We start from the raw sequence: 26,552 nt of genomic DNA, 5'->3' as shown, positions 1-26,552 counted from the left end.
ACACACACACACACACACACACACACACACACACACACACACACACACACACAGAGCAGGAGAAGACTGAGGGTTTAAGAAAACATGCCTGCTTTTGTTTGGCCTGTAAACGAAAAGCTAGGTTCCCCATCGGGTCACACGTTTGCGTTTCACAAAGCTCCCAGAACTCGTCTGTCGATCCCGCTGCCGGGTCAGTGTTCTGTGGAAGAACTTATGCAAAACAGGCCTAAACACACCAAACATCCTGGTAATTACTTTTAATGTTGTTTTTTCAGATTTGTGTACTTCAACAATAAAAAAAAAACAGTTTGAATGGAGGAAGATTCACTTGTAATTCCAACCTGGATTATGTAATATCATGTTGAACGTTTGCACAACCCTCGCAGTTTTTTCTCAGGTATTTGGTAATTAGTCAAAAGCTGCCAGGTGTGTTTGTTGTTCTTTTCCATCAGAGATGCCGACAGCAGATAAAAGATGATGTAAACTAAATAATAATAATAATTCTGAGAAGCTTGGTCTTATTTCTGRTAACTTTTTTGCTCATTATCTGTAAAACTGTGGCGGCCATCTTGAAYCCGGTTAACTTTCAATGTTTCACGAGATATTTTGCCAAACAGGAAGACACGTCTTTCAGGTCAGGCAATAAAACATTCAGCCTCTAAAGTGTAAAAAAACTAAGAAAAACCCATGTAAATCCACGTTACAGTATTTTTTTTTCATGTTGTTGACTGCTGGCTGTGCACTGTACACAATGTACATAAGCTGCAAAACACCCCCCCGATCATGACGCAAGTTAAGGACTCTATGTCAGAAACTCCAAACCGCAGAGAACAAATGATAAACTGTGATGAAAGCTGCAGAAATGCACCTGAAATAATTGCTTGTGTGGTTGAAGGGTTTGATCCCGACTGTGTTTGCTTCTGTGTGGCGTCTGACTCACTCCTCGCTGCTTGAATGACTTCGGAACAAACAAAAAAAGTTGGATTTTTCGTAGTGCTTCCCTGCCCTCCGGGTAGCCAATAATTATTGCTAAATTTCCTAATTCCTAAAAAAAATAAAAGGCCGTGTTGGGACTTGAATGTTTCGTTAAGAGGCTGCACGCAGCTCGACAAGCGGCACGTTTCAGGCAAATGAAGGGAATGGGACAAACGGGCTCTCTGGATGCCCCACGCCAACGGTGTGCCCAAAAAGAAGCAGAGCGAGGAACAGAGATGGAGTGAAATGTTTTTTTTTTTTTAGTGGGGGGAAAAGGGCTTAAAATAGAGAGAAAGTGAGTATGACGAGAGTATAAAAAAGGGGGGTGGAGGGGGGTGCACGATGCAGCAGCCCATGGTTTGTCTCAGGGCTGCAACAGCTTCCAGAGCCGGTGTGCAGCAGACTGAGGAGAGGCACGTCTGCCCCACAGGCAGAGACTGGAAAACAGGATCAAAGAGTCGCCGGGGCAACCTGCATGACACACATTGTATTAAAGCCACACGGTTAATTTGAAAGAGAGGGAAGAAGGGCAAAAGGAGAAGGAAAAGACGGGGGGGAGCAGAGGTGGTGCAGAGTAGAGCACATTTATCAGGAACTCCTGTCTCACTCGGTTAACTCTCCGCTCAAAACTTTCTTCAGCTGCTCCACTTTGATCGCTTTTTCCCCCAACTTCCAACTTCAGCTTGAACTCTCCTGGTTCATCCGTGTTTTCCTGCGTCTCGGGTTTCAACAGCTCACCTTAAGGAACAAATCAGACACTGAAGGAAATACGTTCAGGATCAGAAATGTTCTGCTGATCCACGAAGAACACATCCTTGAATCWCCTGTAGCCACGTGGAGCTGCCTAAACACCTGCTGGTACAAAGCACCGCCCATTTACCCAAAGCTCCTCCCTGGAGCTCAGTCTGCAGTTCAGCTCTGGCGCCACGGAGCACCCCTCCCCCAAAGCACGGTCGTGAAGATGTGCTGAAGTGGGAGTGTCAGAAATGGTAGGAGGTTCTTAAAGAGGCAGAGGCGTTTAGATGGCTCATCATGTAAAGCAGGGCTATTCAATTAAATCCCTCTGGGGGACTGGGTTACTCAAAGCCCACGGGGCCTGGGGGGAGTGTGCCCAGTAATGGTGGGTGAAACACTGCAGCATGCAACAGAACAAGTTTTATCTTTTACTTTTAATTGTGTTGCATTGAAACCTAAATGTTTAACATTTGAAATGTATTTTATATGAAATTAAGTTAAAAAGAAAAAAACTTTTTCAATTTTTTTTCAGGTTTTGGGTGGGGGCTCAGTGGCAGGCCGGATGGAAGTCACCCACCAAGACGCCAGTTAAATAGCCCTGATGTAATGTCTTTTATTTTTAATGTATATACAGCTTTTTCAAAACAATTGAAGTTATCAGTTACGTGACTGTGGTATAGAATTAAATGCACCTAGAAAATACATACCTTCCCCTTTAAAACACTCATTTGTGAGAAGGTGATATATAAAAATCCAACACCAGCATCATCCCTGGTTGAGAGATTTATTTTGCATTCATACAAACAAACATACAAATTCACTCAGTTCTCACATCAGGTACAAAAAAAGTGTTTAAATCTCAAAATACTGATAAAATAACATATTTTGGAGGATAAATGGACACCTGTGGCACAACGGAGACGTCTCATTCTGAAGGTCAGGAGTCCATGTGAGGGCATCGGGGCTGAAAGGACATCCGAGATAAAAACAAAACAAAATTTTAAAAAAATTTCAAAAACGCTGAGCAGCAATATGAAGCAGAGTGGGACCAGAGGGGCCGTGATAAACAGCAGACAGGGAGGGTCTCCGGGCAGTTGGGAAGCATTAGGCTGTCGGACAGCGACTTGTCAGATGCAGCTGTTGCTGCGGCTGATTGATAGTTTGTATTCCACCCTGATGGGAAGCTGCAGCCACCAGCCAGGACTGAGAGGTCGTGTGGTTGTGTCGAATGTTTAAAATAAAACAAAAAACAGACCCGACATTTACTCAGAACTACAAACACCCAAAACTCATTAACATTTCCACATGTGGCGACATCCATATCAATCACTTTTTGTTTCTGATTTGAAAAAAAAAAAATCACAAGTTTGACACACAGATGAAAGACATACAAAATCCGACTGTTGCTTTTACAAGGTTAACATACAAAGCTATAAAATAGAACCTAAGTAGCACATTTATAAAAAAAACTTTCAGACTCGTTCCCGCTCCGTCCAAACGAACCCGCTCTGCGCTCGGCTTGAGTTTTTCCTCTCGTCGTGTTTGGCTGCACACGAGGCTACACAGCAATATGCTCGTTGGCTTCTAAGGAACACTCAAGACTACGCTATTCAGATTAGATATTCAGAGGCGGTGGGGCGCACCGATAGGTAACTGCTGTACATAACACAGGGCTTTGGACTATGACCTCCGATTACACAGCAACCTTTGTTGTTGCCGAGTCAAAGGAAGAGGCACACTTTACAGCCGAACAGAACTTCTGACAGGAAACAACATCAGTCGTGCTCAATCCAACATCCTGCTAAGTAATTAGTGGAGACGCTAAACGTATCTTTAGACAATCTTGGCTCCACGAACGTGTGTGTGTGTGTGTGTGTGTCTAAGTGCAAATCTGTGTTTTTAGTGTTTAATCAGGACTAGAGAAATACTAAACCTAAATGACTTTAATTGCATCACAATGGCACAAACGTTGGTAAGTAAGATCTCCATTCCAAGGTTTAGGGGGTGTTCTGGGTGTCAGGGGAGGGGGCTCTCCTCGGCCAGTCTGTGGTGGTGGACTTTTCCCAATTTGCAGTGAGAGAACAAATACATCTTAAAGAGTGGCCGCCATTGTTCTTATCTTCTGGTGTGTGTGTGTGTGTGTGTGTGTGTGTGTGTGTGTGTGGGGGCACCAGCAGGATGTGGTGGTTCTTCAGCGCTAACATGTGTTAGCATCATATCCTTGCAGGCTCTGTGTCTTTGTCCTCCAGCAGGCTAATGAACTGACCGAAGCTCTCCTTCACTGCCTCCATGTTGTCGATGGTGCTGCCGTCCAGGATCCAACGTTTTCCTCGGGCCAGAGGCTCCAGCTCAAAGTACTTCTTGATCTGCAGACGAAAACACACACACACAAAAAACTGTTGTTAAAACCAAGAACGGCATCAGAAAACTAGAAAAACTGCATTTCCTGTGAAAATGCTAGTGTGAATGCTAAAAGATAAAACACTTCAGCTGAAAGCTGCTGAACTGGAGCTGAACTTGTTTAATAGAAAAGGAGTTAATAGTTGTTCTGACACAGAAAGAAGCATAATAGGCCATCAAATTGTGTATTTAGCTCGAAAAAGCTAAATTTAGCAACAAACAGCTAAAGAGTGCTTAAAGTTGCAAAACATCAGCTAAATTTATCATAATGCAACTGAAAGAAGTATATAAAGCTTAAATTAGTAGTAAAAAATAGAAAGAAGTACAAAAAAGTAAAAATTATAAGAAAAATAGCAGAAAGGAGCCATTATATAGCTGAAGTAGTAGCAGTGTTGTATAAAGTACCTCGAAGTGATACTTGAGTAAAAGTACAAGTTACTTATCAAAAAAATACTTTGGTAAAAGTTAAAATCTTCTCTAAAAATATTACTTGAGTAAAAGTCTTAAAGTATCTATTTTTTGTACTTAAGTATCAAAAGTAAATTTCTGACACAAAATCTACTTAAGTATTAAAAGTAAAAGTACTGAGTAGAAGTGAGCAGTTAGATTTTCCTAAATGACATTTATTGGGAGGTGACTTCTCAAAAAAAAATTTCTAACAGAGTGCAGCTGTGATGGTTGTGTACAAGCTAATATTGTGTCAGAATGGTATATATTTATACTTCTCATCCAATTACAATTAAATTCAGTTTATCCAGGAGACAATTTATCAGGATAGTATTTTTCAAGTAATAACAACTCAGAATAAAATAGGAGTAATGACTTTCTACTTCTTACCTTTTTAAAAAATGTAAGGAGTAGAAAGTACAGATAATTGTGTAAAAATGTAATGAGTAAAAGTAAAAAGTATGCTGAAAAATGATTACTCAAGTAAAGTACAGATAACCAAAATTTATACTTAAGTACAGTAATAATGTATTTGTACTTAGTTACTTTACAACTATGAGTAGTAGAAAAAAAAGCTATAATTGGCAGAAAAATAAGCTAAAGGTAGTAGAAACAAGTTAGTACACAGATGGTGATGGTGTAAAAAACTAACCAAAAAGAAGTGACAAGTTGCTGTAAAGCAGCTAAAACAGCCAAAATGTGCAGTAAACAGCTGAAACAGCAGAAAAAGGGTAAATTCAGCAAAAAGGAAGCTAAAATTAGCAGAACGGTGTTGAAACAGAGCAGAACCAGAACATTATGTGTGAAGTGCAGGAAAGATTTAAAAACATTTTGATGAGTTTTAAAGATGTTGAATTTGGCTCCATTCATTTTCACAGTGGCCGAACAAGTAAATTAGCTAAAAAAAAAAAGTATAAGTAACTGAAACACCAAAAGTCATGGCTGGAATGTCCTGAAGGAGCTGAACACAACAATGTGAATTGTTTAAATTGCACAAAAACTGCAGAAGAGACACGTAGGCGCTGAAAAACGTCCGGAAGAAAAAAGGTAATCAAACATACTTTGCATTTAAAAAAACACGTAGCTCATTATTTTATCATATAGAGAAAATATGAGAACCTCTTTTTTTGAAAGAAAAAAAAATCAATTGTCAAAAAAGCATTTATTGTACATCCACCTCTTGTCCACAAACGTTTCACCAGGTTATTTGAGACGCACTACAACATGTATGAAAGTAGATGTTTTTAGTCTGTGTTTCAGTAACGTATAGGGCTCGTAAGACTTTAAGATGCAGTTGGATCAGTGTCACCTCATTTCAGCCAATTAGGAGAGAAAATCAGCTTTAATATACGGGCTCTGTCTTGAGAATGGTGCGAAACTCATAAACGAAAAGAACAAAGTTAGATCGATGAAGCCTAAATGAAACAAAGCAGCGCCTTCATGTGAAAAATATTTGGCACGTCCACTTGGCACTGCTCTTTGTAACAGTTGATTATAAAGTTCATATGTTGGCTTTTGGCAGCTTTCTGCTGCGGGGGTGGTGGTGGTGGGGGGGTGCAGCCAGGACCAGGGAGGAACCAGAACCAGCTGTTACGTAAAAACAAACCTCAGCAGAAGGAAACAACGTCTTAGACCTCCACTGATGGTACTGCAGGTTGTTACAGTCTGACATTCTTTTTGCCCGATGTGAGCAGAGTTCAGCCGTTCTCCTGATAGACGAACATTTACTGTCAGCAGCTTGGAGGAGAAAGATAAAACGATACGTGAAGCTAGGTTCACACCTTATTCACTACTTTCACACTTATGGACGTTTTCAATGTGGAAACACAAGGGTTGCAGAGTTAACTTAAAGATAGACAACTAAAGAGTTTTATTTCTTCCATAATGTGTCTGACGACATACTACTAAAGTCTTTTTTTCTGCTAACCTTTACTTCCTGTCAGTCTCATTGTACCTGTTTTATCTGTTTTGCAATGAAATCTATGAATGCACAGTTAAAAACAGCACACAAACCTGCAGAATATATTCAACACCAAGAACTCCACAAGGGTGCCCATCGCACAGCCAAATGGCTTTTCAAATTCAAGTGAAATTGCTTTCGTCTAGACTGTGCTGGCTTGTCAAGCTGTGCCATGGTGTGTGGCATGAGGAGGATGGGAGGGCGGAGGAAAGGGGGATGTATTCTTTGTGTCTGCCTGAGCCCAGCCAGCCGTGCCAGCGAGCGGAGGAGTGAGTGTCGTCTCTGCCCCCCCTGAGCAGAGCCTCTGTTCGGGTGTAATGTGAGTTTAATGACAGATTAAGTCACCTCAGCCGCGTTTGGCTCAGAAGCCCGGCTAGAAAGCTGAGTGGACCCAAACAGTGTTAACAAATCTGTCTGGGTAACTTGAGCCGCCCTAGTCCGGGCTGTAGCCCCAGACCGAGACTGCAGACGATGTGGCTGGCTGCCTGTCTGGCTGCTTCGCCTCGCCTCGCCTGCCTGTAGTCAAGGCCCTCTTCTGGAAGACACTGGCCCCTGCACTGGCAGACCGTCAAAAAGGCCAAGAGTAACCTCTGTGCAAGTGCAGACATGCTCGGGCTGCTCTCGCTTCCGCTCTTCGCTTCACGGGCCAGCGGAACATACCCGAGAGCATCTGCTCGATGACACCACGGAACATTTAAGGATTTCAGACCAGCTCGGCTAACAGGCATGAAACGTATCGATTAGATGATATAAGCACCTTCATGACAAGGCACGAGCAGTCCAGAGATTTAAATCCCACAGCAGACGGACAGGTCAGGCGGTCAGAGACACCGTCTCAGTTTACGAGCCTGAAAGGAACCCCGTGACCCGGGTGGATCCACGACGACCGTCAATAAGAGTGGCCCAAACCAGTTTCTCTGAGATTAAGTCCTCCTAAGCGCACTTATGCTTGCTTAAGGAGTTGCGTGAGGCAGTGGGATGGGTAAGCCACACAAGACGTGCGTTGCCAGATGGCTTCTAGGATGACCACTGGGTCAGCCAGCCTAGCTTCTTCTAGGTCATAAAGCCCGGGGGCCTCGCCTTGTGCACGAGAGGAAGAGGCTTATACTCACAAGAGTGCCGAAAGAAAAAAATGTAACGATAACCTTACTGCTTATAAAGTTTAGCCATGATAGCCACCAGTCTGCACGGTTTCTGGTAGAAACACAAAACTCCTGGATGAATTAGAGACTAACAGTTTGAGCTGAGAGGAACGTTTAGCATTAGAATGAGAGAAGAACTGGGATTTCTAATAAAAATCAATAATTCAAGCCTTTAAGATGTGATGCTGTATAATACCACTGACTTGCTTTGAAAATCAAAAGCTTCTACAATAACTAAGTACATTAAAAGTTGATTGATTTATTCCATGATTTGCAGGGGTGATGATGGAGGCTATAATTTAACGTCACGCAGGCTGCTTATTTGATGGCTGAGTGGAAGAGAGGTGCTGAACAAGTTGGATTAAGTTACCCAATTCTGTATCTCGGATATTTGCGGGACAGCAACTCAAATAAACTCGCCTGTCAGCGAGCTTCTTCTAGAAACAATCACGTCAAACTGTCATAAATTTTACACGTTGATGAAAATAGACAGTACAGAAATGAACCTCTGGAAAAACAAGCCTGAAGAAAACGTTACGGCAATAAATATGAATATTTAATTTGACCATTTGTGACCCAGTGGGTTAATTGTTTGCCAGATAACACGAAGCGCCGCCTCGAGTGCCTCAGCTTTCCTAGAGCAGCAGGTTTCCAGGGATTGCACGTGCATTCAAAGACTCGTGATTGATGCCAGATTACGACGCGTGATGATCGCAGTTGGTTTCCTGCCAAGTCAGGAGGATATCCTGGCAGAATTAAAAGATCTGTTTTGTCCTCCTGACCAACTAAACTAACCTCAGAGGCAGACGGAGACCAAAAAAAGATCCATGTGGATAAAAGTTCTGCCTGTTCAGAACTCATGTAAGGACACTAAACTATGTGTCCTCATAACTGTGACTAAAATGAGTAGAGGTGYTGTGATGGTTCTGTGWAATCTTTGGTCTTGCGTCATCTAGATCAGTGGTTTTCAAACTTTTTACGTTCCGGCCCACAAAAAGTTGCAGGCCAGGCACTCGTGGTCCCAGATAGTACTTGTTTACATTTGCAAACTTTGCTAATAACTCTGTTAAACATGAGAATAATAATATAAACAAAACTAATAACCCTAATATTAATTTTATTCATTTATGATTATTTAAATTGCAATAATCATGGTGAAAACATATCATTAGCAACATTTTTTGCATTTAAATTAATATCTAGAAATCCTCTGGAGACCCTCACTTGATGTTTTGTGACCCACAAAAGGGTCCTGGCCCCAACTTTGGGAACCACTGATCTAGAGTACTGCTCGGCCATTTGGTCTGGTGTTTGAAGAAAAGATAAATAAATTGCAAATAATCCAAAATAACGCAGTGAGCCGAGCGCTTGGGTGTAAATTAGGGTTGAGCAATATTGGCCAAAAAATTAATCATGATTAATTGTGGTTTTTAGCCGATAACGATTAATTTGACGATTAATCCCTGGAGTCCCTGGACACCCTTATTTCCTAGTCACATGACCAATTTAGTGGGAAAGATTTGTTCTTCATAAAAATCTGTTCCAAATTGTGTCAAAAYTACARACTTCAGGCTATACATCAAATTTTAAATGAAATTACAGAACTTCTCTTTATGTTCATCGTTTGAAGCGGAGAGGAGCGCCAGTCAGTCTGCCTGGTGTCATTAATCGTCAAGTGCCAAAAAAATAATTGATTAATGTTTTTCTGATGATTTATTGCACACGATACGATTATGCCCAACCCTAGTGTAAATTTAGAAAACATGTAAACTTCATGCATTAAAGTTTGTCCCTGTTGAAAATCAAGGATAAACATTTATGCAGAGTTTCATTTTTGCAAAGAATTTATTTCTCATAAACCTTTTGGTCTTTTTTTCTCAGTTGTTATCCACCTCTGACAAACCTGGTTTTGGTACCAAGAGAGCTTCTTCTGGTGCCTTTGTAYTGCCTCTGCCTAACATTGATGCACTCAGTGGTACAGTTAGAAAATACTGATACCCTGAAATATGGCGATATTCCATTTCCTACTGATTTTTTATCAAGTCTTAATGTATGGAGGTTGTGAGAAGAAATGTGAAATACAAATGCAGTTCTCACTCTTGTTTAGTGTTCTTCTGATTGCATAAAATAAACTGAATTTAATCAGATTTTATGTATATAATGCACGGTGTGCTCTTTATACTGAGTTTTTTTTAATTAGACTCTTTTGGAGAAAAGAATGGCGATATATCGTCTTGCTTACAGTATCGCTATATATCATATTACTCTTGTGTTGTCATATGTAATGTATCACCAAATTCTTTCCAATGTACAGCCCCATCATATATAGAGCCATTAGATATTGGAATATGTTACCTCTTACATACTAAGTATCCATTAGGGCTGTGTATTGGTAAGAATTTGGCGATACGATACATTTCATAACAGAGGGGTCACGATACGATATATCCCGATTTATTGGGATACTGTAAGCAAGGCAATACATTGCGWTATACATGTATTGCGGTTTTTTTGTCCAAAAATTCTATTAAATAAAAACCTCTTACTGAAAAAAAAAGGAAAGAAAAGCTAATGTTTACTTACAATGCTAATGCTACCCTTACTCTCTGGCGCTTAAGAGGTAGAGGAGCCAAATGGCTGGCTCACTGCTGCCAAATAGTAGTCAGAGGCTGAACTACAATATAAAAATGAACGATTAGCAAGAAGGTTGACATTTTAAACCTTAATTAAAAATCGATACAGGGCTTTAGAATATCGATACAGTATCGGGAAATGAAATATCGCGATATTTCAGTGTATCGATACTTTCTTACACCCCTTGTATCCATAGTCATGTTAGATAAAAAAATTAAAATAAATCTGTTTTCCTTTTGTTGGACCCCAAGAAGTGTAGTCTCTGCTGTGGTGGAGACTAATGGGGATTCAAATAAATACACAAATAGACAAATCTACAAAGTAGATAAATAAAGTAAAGTAGAAATCTAATGTAAATTTGCTCAAATGAAAACAGTCTTTAATTAAAGCAACAAACAGCAGTCTGAAAATCACTCATATGTTCCTAAATCTATTTATTCCTCTCTCTCACTTGGAGCTTTAACTCCTTGCAGCAGGATTTGCTCAACACATCTCCAGTTTCATGAAAGGATAGCCCACAGACATTAAAAAGAAGCTTTTCGTGCTCACATTGAGAGTTGTAGCATACTCAGTCCAGACGGTGTTTCTGTCGTGGTTAAACTTGATGTAATCTGACCGTTACATCACAGGCATTATGAGGGGGGAAAAATAATGAAAAGTCTAATTTTGTACGGAGAATTCTTTTTATTTTATTTTATCACTGTATATGTTTCCTACTGTCATTTCTACAGTTAGCTTTGTACTGAGTAATCCTGGTTAAGTGTCTTCTTAAGACCACAGTGGCAGAGGTCCAAGGCAGAGCGACATTAACATACCATGTTCAGGATCATGCTGATAAAAGCTCTTTCTGTGGTTCAGTGGCTTCGTGCTATGTCCACAAACTTGGGAAATCTAAAGTGAGTTCCAGCAGAAGTTAACGGCAAAGCCAGATGGAACAGATGCTGGAGAAAATCCTGCAGCAGAAAAGCTCTGTAAAAGAAAACCAAATGACCTGTACTGTCAGCCCCTAATTTCCCATCTGGGACAAAACTATTCTGTGGAGTCCAGCTCTGATAGATGCATTAGGTTTCAAAAACCTGGGGGGAAAAAATGTCAAAACTAAATTGAAATGAATCAGATAAATAGTTCTCTTCTTTTTTAAGTAACATTATCAGGATTATTTGCTTGTTGTGATATTGCCTTGTAGCTATATTTAATGAGTTAAAACAACAGTTGATGAAAACTGATAGCTTATGCAGCAATCAAAACTTGTTATGTAAAGCCAGGAAGGCTTCTCTCAAACTCAGACAGCTTACGATTTCACCCTGCAGGTTTTTATTCAAATTAAATGCAGCATTAAAAAAATACAGTTCTGTTTTCTAAAGCTTTGGAAAGGCAGAGAAAAGTAAAAATAAAAAATAAAAAAATCTGAATACAGTCGCATTAGGTTTAATAAAGAACAAGTCTGAAATGTGGCCAGCGTGTTATGACCACGTGTCTATCAAGCTTCACTTCATGTCAAAACCTCTCAGAACAAGTAAGCCTTATGACCACAGAAGGAAGCATTAGGGGGTCTCTCAACAAGGGAAAGTGGCATACTCAAATATCCAAGACAATCAATTACACCATCCCTTGACATGTTGGCCCCTGTGAAGATATCAGTCACTTGGAAAGTGGCCCACACTGGCGACTGCGTTGAAACGGAGCAGTAATGTGAGATCCACTCACCTTATAATAGATGTGCTTTTGTTTGCTTTTTCCGGCTTACCTAAAGAGACTTAAAGACACGAGAAAGCCTGGAGGTCCCCGAGAGAGGAACACTTAGGAAGCCTGTGAAAAAACAAACACTGCACCGCGAACTGGAGGAGGTGTCAAATGAAACAGGCGAGGAAGTAAAGCCTAAAGCCTGTTTAAGTAAGGGTGTAACACCTTCAGTTATGGACCCGAGGTTTTACATCTTAGGGAATTACCGTGTCAGGTCTTAGGTACGGTAGGTAATGACCTGATCACCTGTTCAGTGAAAGTGTTAGCCACAGGTACGGCCTAATGTATAGAGAAACAGTACCACCTCTTGGTGTTTTTAGACAAGGCACTGTCGCTTTCTTGTGTGAATGCTCATCACATAATACAGATCATTTCTTCTTCTGTAGGTTTTTCAGCTCGTGTCTAGTTTAGCAATGTTTGTGCTATTTCAGTCATTTATAGACCAAACCCTTCAGCTCCTCCAGGATATTCTGAATATAATTTTTTTGTATTTTATTAGTTTATACTTTGAGATATTTATCTTCTTCAGTCATTTTTCTTTTCTCATTGAAAATTAATGTAACTGTTTTCAACATCTCTAAAACTTTTCAAAATGTTCATGAACATTTTCATTTTTGTTCTGCTTTTTTAACATCTTTGTGATAATTTCAGCTTCTATTTAGTAGATAAGGGATATTTTTCYTGCTTTTTAGCTATTATTCTAATATTTCTGCTAATTTAAATATTTTTGTAATTATTTAAGCTTCTTTCCGCCAATTTCAGCTGTTTTTTGTGTTTTAGCTGCCTTATTTTAAAGCAACTTTCAGCCAATTTCAACTGATTCGTCTACTTTTTAGGCTAGTTTCAGATTTTCTTTAGCTATGTCAAAACAAATAGCAAGTACTTTTCTTTTTTGCTCATTTAAAATTTTTCACAATATTCCTCATCTGTTAATTTTAACTTGTTTCATCTACTTTTAGTATATTTTTGCTAAATGTTTTCAGATTTCAGACTGATTTTTCTTTACTTTTATTCTAATTGCAGGAAAAGTCAGCTGTTAAAATTTAACTCACATTAACAGTTTTGCTATTAAACCTTTTAATAAAAGTTGTTTCCTAGGACCAAATAAGATTCAGTCCAAAACAACAAAAATAGATTTTTTGATAACAAATTTAAAAAGCGTTAAAGCTTAGAGGCCGACWATGTTTAGTTTTACAGGCTTTTAGTTTCTGTTCAGCTTGAGTGGACTTTTAGTTAGTGTAGTGCTAAAAATAGTAGCAAGTTTAGTGGTCGATAAACAGAAACAAATCCTTAAAAAGGGGTAATAAACCTCTTTCTAGAAAAAAAGCTAAACTTTCAGCCAGCTGCTTAAAGTTTTATGTCAAACTCCATTTTTATTCCTTGTGTCTCTCTTTTCTTGTCCCATCTCTACATTTAGCAAATAAAAGCAAAAACACAACTAATCAAAACAATCAGAAATGAAAAACAAACATCTAAACACACAAAATAAATGCACGCACAGGGTGTTCTTGAAGATGGTGGAAACAGAGATGTTGGTATGCTAAGACTAAGCCAATAATCAGTGAGGACTGGTGCACATTTAAAGACCTTGATGTCTCAAACTGATGTTGATTGAAGATGCCCCGAGCGATGCAGATTCTTATGAAGAAACATGCAACACAGCTATGATGTACATGAAGAATAAAAAAAAGGAAGACTGAAGCAGAAGACTAGAAGCACATCCGTTTCCTTTTAGTTCTTTCTTTTGCTGTGGAAACAGTTTAGCTTGTAAAAAAATTAAAATAAAAAAAAAGTTGAGGCCACCCTGGAATCCAAGTCCCCGTGTCACAGCAGAGAACCTGAGCAGCCTTTAGATTTATTGTTTTGTTCCACTCAGGTGAGACCAGAGGGTCTCCCTTGGGCTCAGTTCAGTTCAGGTTCAAAGTGATTCACTTGCAGAACACTTTTCTTCAAAGGGGAACTGATCACTGCCAGAATGGAGTCATCCTCAGAGGCGCTGTAAATCAAAGATGCACCAGGGACACACGCACAGRTTCTTCTGGCTGCTCTGTGGAACAACGCTGCAGCGTTTAAAAGGCCAGCGACAGCGCTCTTTCCATATATGCATGGGTGTGAAAATAAACAGAAAATAAATTCTCCCACTCATACGACGACCAGGTCGGTTGTCGGACTTTGTTATTACAAGCACAAGATTCATTTATTTGTTGTTGTTTTTTTGCAGCAGATCTGCATAAATAATCCACACTTCCAGTCCGTTAAGGCAGCAACAGATGAACTGGGTTTACAGATTTACGGTAATATTTATCCACTTTCATCACACTCCGTCGTTCTTCAATAAAATGTTTCTGTTTGTGTGTATCCAATGATTGTGACAAATGCTGTGATCAAAACCAAAGGTTTTGTTTAACCAGTGAGTAATGAGAGTCTCATTTACAATAAAATATGGTTTATTGCTTTAAAAGTTAGCGTGGTCAATCAAAATTCTGTTTATTTAAATTGGCATAGAGCTCAACAGAAAAAAAAATCTAGCAGAAATGACCAACTGCACCCAAAAATCAAACACACACTTTGCAAATTTCTACAAAATCATGTCATTTTTTTTTGAGTGAGAAATGTAAAAGATAGGTTTTTAATCCTGGGAGAACAAATGCGTTGTGAGTATTGGGAGTAAAAATGGAAAAATTATTTACTCTTATGAGGATTCTTCTGAAAACTGGAAGTAGCTGGTCTGGACTTTGCCAGGTTTTGACCAGCAGGGCACGAAGTTAAATGTGTTGTGTTTGTGTGTGTGCCTGTGTTTGCCCTGCCTTATTACAGATAGAGTAACTCGATTTATTAAAGGCCAAAAGCTCCCCGACACTGAACATCTGGTCTATGGGATGTGAAGGGGTGAGCTGGCACTCTGCCTGTGCTCCCTGCTGCAGGGGCCAATGGGCCGGCACCTTAACTTGAGCCCGCCCTTTCTGTCCTCCTCATCTGAAGGGGCCGGCCCCGCAGCAGAAGCCCACACAGAGGGCCCTCAAAGCCCAGGAGGTCTGTCACAAGCCACCCCTCCTTCTCCTCCAAGAACTCCCCCCACCTCCCCCTAATGGGACCCTCCACTCCTTTCACTGAGGCCCTGCTTTCACGCTCCACTCCTGACAGTTGACCAAAGCTGCAGCAGGCCCCCGGCTTCAGCACACAGCACGCGGCATTACAATCAAAGTGCTCCCCTTCTGCAGAAGATTTAAACCATGCGTCAAGCTGGAGTCTGTGCACACAATCACACAAAACCCACCCGCTATCACACCCACTCGTATGCTCGAAATTCAAGGCTTCAACTTTGTCTCTTTTGCATAACTTCATTAGGCTGTAGTGACCACGTTTTTACACAAGTTTATGAGTCGTGTTTATGCACGTTTGTGTGTGGTGTGACAGCTGGGTTTTGTAGTCATTTTAAATGGTAGAGCTGTATTTACTCAACACACGACAGTAAAAACGTAGCAGTTCAAACAAATATTATTTTACTACTTTTTTGCACTGCCTAAATGTGGTATCTTACAGACTGTTGATAGACTAGTGGGTGACTCAAAAGGGCAAGAAAATATATGAATTTTCAACCGCTGTCTTACCAAACTGACCCCTAATTTACACTACATGCGTTATGGCTCTGCTCCGCTCCGACCTCCGCAGCAAATACGCACCCATTATAACCAATGCGAGTGTTTACACTGGCTGCGCACGGCGGCGGTGAGCGGACGGCGATCCGGAAAAATTAGATCCGATCTTATTTCTGCCAGAGCTGCGCCGGAGTCAATTTTTAAAGATTACGTCGCACCAACAGGAAAAGAAACGAGCACAACATCCGTATTTTCAAAATAAGACACTATTAGGCGGGATAATTTGTCAGAATAATGTCAAAATTGCAGCTATATTAATCAACATAGGGAAGCAGATGGAAACATGTAGCCTGAAGCACATGTGTACACACACGATACACGTGGATTTTATTTTGAAATCAGAAGTTTCAGAAAGGCGACAGCGAGACAGTTTCAACATCGATTTCAAAAACCTTTATATCAATGTTTTCAGCTGTGTTTGGAGTTCGTCTATCACAGAATTATTTTTTTTTTGCTGTGACTTCCACATTTATCACTGAATTTATCGCGCGATCTCTATCCTCCACACTCTGTCGGACCAGAGGCTGTATAAATTGAGACACAAACGAACAGCTGCGACCTGCGCACCGCAGCGCAGCGGAGCGGAGACACATGTAGGGTAAATCCGGGGTAAGAGTTTGCCACCACATGACCAGGTTTTTTGAATGATGTTTTGAATGATCCATTTCCAGCACTGAAACTGAACCCTTTAGCTACATAAATTGTTCATTTCTATGAATGCTTCAAATTGATGCTTGAACCAAAAGTTGTACATGAAGGAAATGTATTGCAAAATATATAAATACTTTTCTCAGTAAAGTGTGACGGAGATGTACTTTGTGTGACGGTACTTTCTAGTAACATTTGTCACTGTTACCGATTAAACATTTGTGAAACTCTTCTTTCACATAAACACATGTTTGTAATTAAACGCAGCGTCTAACTAATGGGCTCCTAAAGCTGACCGTACCAGGTCAGTCAGCACAGATCAGTGACCACCCAGMTCCCACCATGTGCAGGTCCCAGATTCATTGCTGCTGCAGATTAAGGCCGTTGCTTTCTATGAAGCTGAGCAGCCTTTCTTTTGTCTCATCAGTCTGTCATAAACGCAAAAATAGTTCAACCTAATGCAATGTTTGCTTCTGCGATCGTTTGTTTCCCCCTACTTTCTTGGCAAAACACATAACAGTTTAGCTGAATTTCCTAAGAGGTCAAAAGGGTATTAGGTCAAACTGATACAGAACGACTCCTGCTGGATCACAGGGCGAACTTCTAACCGTCTGAAGAAACTGTTTATATAAACTTTGGTCTGAAGCACTTTCAGAATGTAAATTTCGAATTTGAGCAGGTCATTGAAATTCAAAGTTTTCCCACAGTGGAACAAATGCTTGAACTTTTTATTGAAAGCGACAGGCCTAATAGTGATCTGAAGGATATAATAAAACCACTGCCTTTGTTCATAACACACGGCCCATAATAAGTTCCAGCATTTTCAGTGCAACTCTGCAAAGTCCAATCATTGATGGTGTGTTTGGGTTTCGCCACAGTTCTTTGAGCCTAAAATGTAAGATTCATTGTAATTTTTATAAAATTGTTTATTTTATAAATTATTAATTTTGTCAATCAGGGAACTGCTTTGGTTTGTTGTTAATGACAGCCTAAAAATCCTTAGTGCTTGCTTACACACAATACTGTGGCCCGGCTCAAACAAAAGCTGCCACACATTAACACTTTCATACCACCGCTCAAAAGGATAAAAGCCGTCCCGCATTCTTCTCTTTTTTCTTTTTTTTTTGCCTAATTGTGTATAAACCCAATGACCATTGACAATAAGATATTCAAGATGAACAAACTTCTGTAGAGCTCGGATGGAAGTCTTCGAGGAGTCCCACATTTGTAAAACAGTTCTGTGCTGTCAAACTTAAAAAAAAAGGGAAAAGAAAAAGAAAGATCAGTCATTTTGAGTTGTGAAAAGGGTACATTTCAATGGATGAAAAACTCAATGGAAGAGGACCCCCAGAGATTCCCAGCGTTTGATCCATGTGAGTCAGACCTGGAACCTGGGGGTCAGATCACACGCTGAATGGGATTTTCGGAAGTCCTGTTCTAGCAAGTGGCGGCCGGTCGGCCGACCCTTCTTGACCAGCAGACAAAAGGAGGGCTGAAGGCCCCAATTGGGATTGGAGAGGGTGCGTTCTTTTCTCTTCCAGTAGAAAGTCCAGTCCTGAATAGGGTCTGGCGGGCTGAATTGAGTTTTCCACGTCGATTTCGAGCGTGAGGAACCGCTGGGGTCAGGGTTCAGCGGCACTTTGACGCGGGCTTTGAGAAGAGGCGTGCATAGCGCCCGCGCAACCTGCCGACTGCCCTCTCACCCACAGTGCCCCTTAACCTCCCACAGGGATGGACCACCGACCCAGGACTGACAAGAAGAGAAAGGCGGTTTGGGAGGGAAAGGGAGAGAATGCAGAGATCAAGGTGGGCGGGGACAGAGCACAGGCAAGGACAGACAAAGATGTAAGAGAGATAAATCACCAAAAAAATGAGACRTTTCTAAGTAACTTCACATATTGCACTTCTAAAGGTCTAAGGCCCATTCTCCAGAGGGTAACCWGTAAATACATCTTCAATGGTTTTTCCAAACCTCAGCTCCCAAGATGGGACAAAAGGCCTGTAAGATGTCTTATGACACTAAGAGCGGGCAGTTATTTCTGTCATCACTCACAAACATCACATGAAAACAGCAACTGCTTTCAAGTTTTTGAACTGGGGGTCATGCGGAGAACTAATGCATAGGCAGTATCTTACTTGCAGTAGACCACAACCAGCATGATCACAGTTTGGAGAAATTATTTAAAAAGTGGGCCAAATCGTCATTTCTACAGTGACTGAAAAYGAATTAAATGGCTTCTGCTAAACTTGACAACATTCTGAGGTCATTTAATTATTTGAATCAAGTGTGTCGAAGCAGCAAAAAAGCTACAACATGCAGGACAGTGGGACACGAGGACCAGGACTGGGGACTTCTGTGTTACAGAGCCAAATATGGCATACTGTTCATTAAACCAGTATCCACAAGCTACATGGTCTGATCTGAAGCTGCTCTACAATATTGTATTTCTGGGTTGACGATGAYGTGGTAACAATATCATGAAATGAAGACGGGGGCAGGAAGTAAATGCAGCCCTGTTTCTTTCTGTTAATTCAGCATCAAGATGCTGAAATACTGTGCCGTGTACAGTTGTTGCAACTGCTTCAATTGGGAAAAGTTTTTTTGTGTGTGTTCTGAAGGTACTGTGTCAGAAAAAAGATGACAAAAGTGGATCAACAAATACAGCTGAAAACAGGAGGTACRGAAAYGGACAATGCAAGAGTTTGCAGCGACCACTTTTTAACAGGTAAGGATCATTTTGTTTAAATCATATTTTCAGATATTTTATTGGATTGTACAGCGTCATTCAAAATGGTATGTCCAAATAAACAGGAATCCAACTGGATTTCATCTCAAAACTTTATTCTCAATCTTCTGACTCCAATCAGGTTCGTACAGCACTCTGCAGGCCTCAGCATAAGACCTTGGGCTCAACCAAAACAAAACACAGGAGCCCTGCTCTGAGCAGAGGCTCTGCAACACACAAACAACTTTCTACTACTATAATAATGAATTGAGCTTATAATGTTCAKCTCTTCCTTAGAACGTAACTCATTTTTTAGGCTAAAAGAAAGAACGCATGATAAGACACATCAACTCTTTCTCTGCTTTAACCTTAAAGCTGCAATGATCACAAAGTATAAAATACAAAACTGCATCYWATATTCAATTAATCAGTTACAAAATGTCMTTCAGGATAGTTACTTGAATTTGGGTTTACAGAAGCTAAATAATTTCCAATTATATCCAAGCACATAGAAATAACGGATTAACTTGTTGTTGGCATTAGCGATAGCATTATTATCATAGGCTAATTACTTAAAATAGCACAACTCACTACTCACCAGGGCAGAAACAAGTCGACAGCAATTTAAAGCTTCTTTGGATCCTAAATGTTTGACCCAACCTGAAACAAAATAATTGTAGCTTTGAGGCTTTTGATARCTTTCATYTRGCTCGTCGWATAATACGAGCTCTGCAGCACCAGTTTATGTCAATCGCCTCGATGYCGAGTAAATCCTCTRGATCAGAGATTCTTAACCTATGGGCCGCGGCCCACAGCGCCACCTTGAGGGCCTCTAAAGAACAACMGTTTTTAACTTTGGGCCACAGAGGGCCGTGGGACCACATTGATTTTGAATAAGGTGCAATACACTTTCTCACCACTAGTAGCGGTAGTGCGCCACTCAGATGTTTAATAACTTTTTAATACATAGAAGAAATTTAAAACCTGCCGAGAATGGAAACCTATTTTAAATTAAAAGTATAAGGCAAAAATGAAGGTAACCCATCAAAAAATGCCACAGTTTGTCACTAATATGAAGTGCAGCCTCTGGTTTTACCATGCAATATTTTAAAGTTCAAAACATTATGAAATACAGTTGTAGATACAACTATATTTTAATTTGCACTTTATCAAATTAATTTTTGTATTTTATTTTTAAGCATTTTGTCAAAAAGCTGTTGTTACTGTTATTGTTTGTCACTAATATGAAAAGCAGCTTCTGGTTCTACCATGCAAAAGTTAAAAAAGACTTTCTTTTCATTTGCACTTCATCAAAATTATTTTTACCGTTTATTTTACTTGGAACATTTACATTAAATATTTTTGAATGTATTTATTTTATGATCACAATTTTATTTATTGAATTGTCTATTTTTGTTGTTGTTTATGTAAAAAAATGTTATTTTTGTCTGTGATGGACTTGTGACCTGTCCAGGRTGTACCCCRCCCCTCRCACWGTGRCTGCTRGRTATGGGCACCAGTGACCTACGTGACCCTGAAAGGAAGAAGCGTGCACAGAAAATGGATGGATGGATGGATGGATGGATGGATGGATGGATGGATGGATGGGTTATTTTTGTGTTGATAAGCCTGAGTGGTCTGTTGACTGACTGTTGTATTTGTCCAAATAATTGTTATGGGCAGGTTACAATATAAAATAAAGGTTTGTCATAATCATGTCTTGTGATTATTTGACAGGAGTTTTACTTTTAAACTGTAAGTGTATTTTTATTTAGTTATAATGCAAACACAATACAAATTAAACCAAGATTTAGAATAATTATCATTTTGATCYGTATGGTAATGTCTGACTGGGCCTCGTGTCACTTTATGTTGAACAAATTGGGCCCCGAGGTCAAAAAGTTTAAGAACTCCTGCTCTAGATTATATGACAAGTCTATTTATTAAGACAATATGGATCATAACCTAAATGTAACATATTTTTTCATTTCTCGTCTGCACCAACCCATTTAGGGCATTGGCGTACTTGCTGTGATCCATTTAGTTTATGTTTTGAACAGGAGCAAATCACTTCCTGCCCCTCATCTGAATTTCGTGCATCATCCAGGTCACGGGACTCCAACCCAGCAATAGCAAAGCAAAAGAAACTGTAATATATCAAATCTCAATTTTAACTCTTTGTTTTCAAACATAAATATGACATTCAGAGTTATTTGTTTTAACACCTTTAGAGCTGATAAGTAACCTGACCTTTCAACACAAAATGAGAGAAAACTTACAAAGTTACTAAAGAAAAATCTGTCCTGTTCAGATACAATGTTGTTTTAACTTAAGTTATTACATTTATTAAACAGTAAAAAAATAAGTWATAAAATAAAACACGTGGCATCACATGGCATTCATGATTAAACTCAGTGAGCCGTCCACAAACCCAATAACTGTTAACGTGCTAGGATTCATTAGGCTCAGAMAAACTGTGTTAAGTTACATTATTAAATTATTCAACTCCACAAAGAGGGGCAGTGATGCAAGGCTGAAAGGCAGACGTCATTTAAACACAGCATAATTGTTAGACTCAAGTGTTCTGTTGGAAAATCAAGCTGTCAACGCTGCGTTTAACAGGGAAAATAAAGGCATCTAACTGCACACGGTGGGGGCCACCGGCCGGCTGGAGACACCTCTTAAAAAACGATCACGCGCTGCTTTACATGGAATGTCACACTTCAGGGTGCCATACAGTTCACCWAATCAACTGACAGCAGGCAACAGAAAACACACTCGCAAACTCCGCCGGATATTCTGCAGCTCGTGTTTAATGATTGCAAACATGTCTGTGTCAGATAAGATCCCTCATTGGAAGCACATTTCAGAGTTTGGAGCRTTCTTTGGAGGCGCTTAAACACAAAAGGCTTCTATTTCTGTTATCAACCAAAACGCTTGTTTGTTGTTCATAGAATGTCTACATCCAGGTCTGTTGTAACTGAGCTGAACATCGAAACAGCAGAGAAGAAAGTTCGCACTTATATTTGATATWTCTAGAAGGAATGCTCTTAAAGGAAAGCACATTGTAAAGAAAGACAGGACCTGGGTGAATCTGTTTTGTTTTCCATTAGAGCTGTAAATGGAAGGTCTAGAAATGCATATCACCCGCCTCTTTTCATGCCTGAGTTTTAAATTAAGATTATTTTATGTTGAGAAACGACAGAGATGAAACTGTTTTAGTCAAACCTTTTTCATATGAGTATGTGTTGTGAATTAGTCTCACCCACTAACATGTTAAATAGTAACTTTTTAAATATACTAAGTTTGTCTGAGTTAGTCATTTTTGTGTTTGCTAAGACTGATTAGCTGTGGCAGACATCTTGAATTGATATGACTCAATAAGTTTATCAATTATGGATTTACATTTAATGATTATTCCCTGAAAAGTTCACTAAAATCGTCCCAGTCGTTCACAGGACTCTAGAAAGTCACGGGCAAAATTATTTGAATTTGTTAACACTCAGATTGTGTGTTCAGAATGACTCTCAGCACAAAGTTTTAGGTCAACATCTGTAAAATGAACATTGTTATAACCATTTTTAAAAGTTGTTTGGCAGCGGCAGCTATCTTGAAACAGATCAATTCCAAAAGTTAATCAGCTAGCTGTTTATCCARTGATTCCTCTCTGCCAGTTTTAATCAATTTCATGAAATATTTTAATAACAGRCATACAGTACATACAAACACATGCACACAGGTAAGAATATAACAAAGAATGAGAATATAAGGAGATAATATTAAAGGAATTAATGAGTAAATGTCCCAGAGGACGATGTAGAAGACCGGTTAGTGTTTGTCGATTTGTCTGGGGTCAGCTGGAGCTTGGCTCTCATTGTTACCTTGTGGTCAGTATGTTTGTAGTATCTGCCCACAAAGCCATTCATCACTTAGAGAAATAAGAGAGGGCACATGCTGCACGTCCATTTTTCAACTGTAGCCTGCAACTGCACAAGTCTGGGGCTGGAGAGGGGAGCTGGGGGGCGGGGAGGGCAGGGTGCTGACCAGCTTCGGTCTAGACGGCTCAATACGCAGTTGACTTTTTAAACCCGCTTGTCTGGGAAAAAGAGCAGACATGAGGTAAGAGTGGTGGAGGGGGGGGAGGGGGTGTTGAGCTGCAGCAGAGAGGTGGCAGTGGTGTGTTTTTGCCTGCCGTGGCCGGAAGGGTAGACTTACGATGGGATGAAAAGAGAAAAGAGGACGAGAGATAGAAAGAAGAAAGAGACACAGAGGGAGAGCAGAAGACACTATCGGAGAGAGCTATCAAAGTCACTGGCTGTGGCTCCATTGTCAAGGTCAGTGAGCCGTGGAGCCCACCCACCCCCCCCCCCTTCGCCCTCCTGTCTGCTGTTTTTGGTGTCCGTCCTGCACAAGTCCCTCCATCAGCCTCATCTGCTCGCTCAGCATCRCAGGGAAGAAATRCGATCGGAATTAAAGCAGACTGTCATGCGTTCATTACCACCCTCCTAGTCCTGTTTTACACATTTGTTTTTAATGATAAGCATTCTGACTCAGATGACTAAGKGTGGGAAGCTTTGGGCAAATCATGATTTGAACACAGTCTGGAGGGCTGCGATGTGATTATAAAATAATTAAAGGCTGAATGCTGTTCGCTGACTACTCTCCAACAGTTGCAGCAGTGAGAGACTGGCTTTAGAAAATGACAACAACCAGCAGACCAACATCGCGGTGGAAACAGGCGCACATCTTGCATAAAGAGTGGCTCTTAAGCATAAGTTTCCCTTTAACGTCATAGAAGCTGAAACAGACAGAGCCCGCGAGGGGGAGAGATGGGGAGATTTTTTTTCTTTTGTGTTTCCACGCAAAAGTTTAATGTTTTGTATTAACTGTATTTGAAATAYCCAATTACAAAAACAGGATGTGTCACCACAAGTTGGGGAAATTGATGATAATTTGTGACTGCATAGAGTTAAAATATCTGCATTAGCTACATATAACTCCATGCGTGGCTGTGATATGTAAAGTAGTAGTAACTCCTGTATAATGGTGAGCATGTGAATTTGTTAATAAACCAGGAGGCACAACAGTAAAAAAACATCTTCTGTGAGAGAATGTAAAAAGTATTGCGTGGGACACATAAGAAAAAAATCCTGCCCTATGTCCAAACAGTGGCTCTTAATGGCTGTGTCCAAAACGACAGGCCAGGTCCTCCGGAGGACCCAGACTACCCGATCGAGGCGGACCGGGTCCTTGGTAGACCGGGAAGACCGGAAAAAAAGAGGCAGTGAATTTGGACGGTCTAGCCTCCCCTCCTTACCCCGGCGTACGTCATGTCACCTAGCAACTGTGACGACACTAAACAAGCAAACTTAAATCAAAACTAGAAAAATATCAATACATTAGAATTATTAATATCACAAAACAATAAAATTAACTTAAAGGTAACATTTGAAGAACTAATTGACCCGCTGTAGGTGCATATTTATTTCGCATTTTTATGACAAAAATAATAATTAAAAACACATCTATACAAATGATAAAAGTATTAGAATTACAAACGCAAAAAAATTAAAATTTTTATATCGCCATATTTTTATTTAAAACGTATTCTTTTCTCTCGCTTCGTCCGCCATTACTAACATAAAAAAAAATCTCCGGTCGGGCCGCAATGCATTATGGGATACGCTGGGCCGGGAAGGATCCATCAGACCTGTCCTTCAAATCGGGGAAAAGGAAGGACGTATTTGTCGGCCGCATCGGAGGAGTCATCGGTTTTGGACGTCCTTCGTCGCGGCGCTGTGACGTATGTGGCYGACGAATTCGGCCTTCGGAGGACCCGGCCCACCGTTTTGGACACAACCATAGCACAATGACTGGGTCGTGTTACAAAATAAACTGTCCAGACGCTACATCTCTGCAATCCAGAGTTCCGCCTCTTGCGTTTTTCATGATGTTATTATCATTAAACTTTATTTTTTAAACTTTTAAACCAATTTAGAATCATTCATGTCCACATCGAGGTGCATCAAAAATAGAACATAACCCCCACCCTTCAAGATTACAACACAATCACCCAGCTGCAGATAATCTTCCACATCTGAATATTCCCCTTTCACTTCTGACAAATATCGCTGATTTCCACCATAAATGAAAACACCATGCCCTTTGAAGATCCTAAATTTAATTGTGCAATTGATATTTTATGCAGCAGCTGCACATTTAAACTTTAGAGTGCATTCGTCTTCATTTGGCATACCGGAGAAAGTTTTTATTAGGACATTTGTCGAGTTTAAAACAAACATTTGTTTGAAAGGCTCACTGCGCCAGAGCTGCAGATTTCATTAGCCCCAACCTTTGGCAGTCTGGCTGAGTGAAATTATTTGACAAAGCACAATGATCTCATCTTTACAAGACTGGCAGTGAGCCCTTTTAGAATTTTTCTTAATTATTATCCTGGCTCAATTTTACTTTCGCAACATTATTTAACTCTTTGAAGGCGCTGAGCATACAGAGCAAAGCTGCAGCATTCCACTGCTGATTGTAATTAAATGTGTCTGGAAAGAATGAGACCGGTCGTATCTAACAGAACGCCCTTATGATGATTAAGCACCGGCCGCAGCTTATTCCGGTGATGAGGTATGTGAAAAAAAAAACAAAGGGCAAGCCAACACAACACCGACATGCTGTGCAGCATTAAAGCACAGCATCGCTTCTGTCGTGAGCATCACTGTTTACAGCCGTGCCCCCCTCCGGGCTTTTTAATATCACCACACCCGCCTTTTCCAAAAAAGAAAGGCAGAAATGAGCTTCGAGACTGTTTTTGCCACAAAGTTGGTCAATGACATCTGAGATCATCATCATCTCCAAACACACCACGCACTTATGACTGCATCAAAGTTTTTTTTTCTATTAGCTCTGATGAGAGTCACATCGCAGGCACCTGTTAGAGCTGTGCAGAAATAATAACCATTTATACAAGATGGTTTTAACTTGGAAACATAAAAATCTAAAATTACATTACCACTAGCACACACGTTGTTGTTGCTCAAGTCTGCAATTGATTATGTTTTGGAGTCAAAGTGATTCAARATGGCTGCCACAGTCAGCTCAGCTTAAAAACAAAGAATGGCTACAACTAATTTTAATGATATTAGGTTAAATACTGATGGGGTGGTAGCATATTCTGAGCACTAAACTTTAATAACTTTTGGAGTCAGCTGGCAGCTTTTAGAACCACTGGACGGATTTTAATGCAACTTTCCAGAAAATAATCCGACGTAAATTTAAAAGTTAATAAATTATGTATCCAACCTAATTGAAGATGGCCACCACAAGCATCTGAAAAAAATGGCTTTAACTCTGTTAATTGTGCAGATATTGAGCTAAAATTTGATTTGGTGGTAAATGAAAGTCAACATCTTAAAAATAATAATAAAAGTTGTCAGGTAATATTTAATTCATCAAGGAATGCTAGGCCTTTAAC

General features: G+C 40.1%; 1 protein-coding gene across 4 annotated transcripts in view; it reads right to left on the bottom strand.

Annotated features, from left to right (window-relative positions):
* Positions 1-2,475: 2,475 nt before the first annotated feature.
* Positions 2,476-26,552, bottom strand: part of LOC106519899 (ADP-ribosylation factor-like protein 15) — a 129,262-nt gene continuing 105,185 nt past the window's right edge. For all 4 annotated transcript variants that reach the window (XM_014011754.1, XM_014011755.1, XM_014011756.1 and 1 more), the window contains one exon: positions 2,476-4,076. In XM_014011754.1, coding sequence (XP_013867208.1) covers positions 3,924-4,076 — 153 coding nt within the window. In that variant the 3' untranslated portion in view covers positions 2,476-3,923. The remainder of the gene's footprint in view (positions 4,077-26,552) is intronic.

Source organism: Austrofundulus limnaeus, unplaced genomic scaffold, assembly GCF_001266775.1.
Source record: "Austrofundulus limnaeus strain Quisiro unplaced genomic scaffold, Austrofundulus_limnaeus-1.0 Scaffold84, whole genome shotgun sequence".
In the NCBI taxonomy this organism is placed as follows: domain Eukaryota; kingdom Metazoa; phylum Chordata; class Actinopteri; order Cyprinodontiformes; family Rivulidae; genus Austrofundulus; species Austrofundulus limnaeus.
Note: the sequence above shows the minus strand (reverse complement) of the source record. Positions and strands in the feature narration are given on the sequence as shown.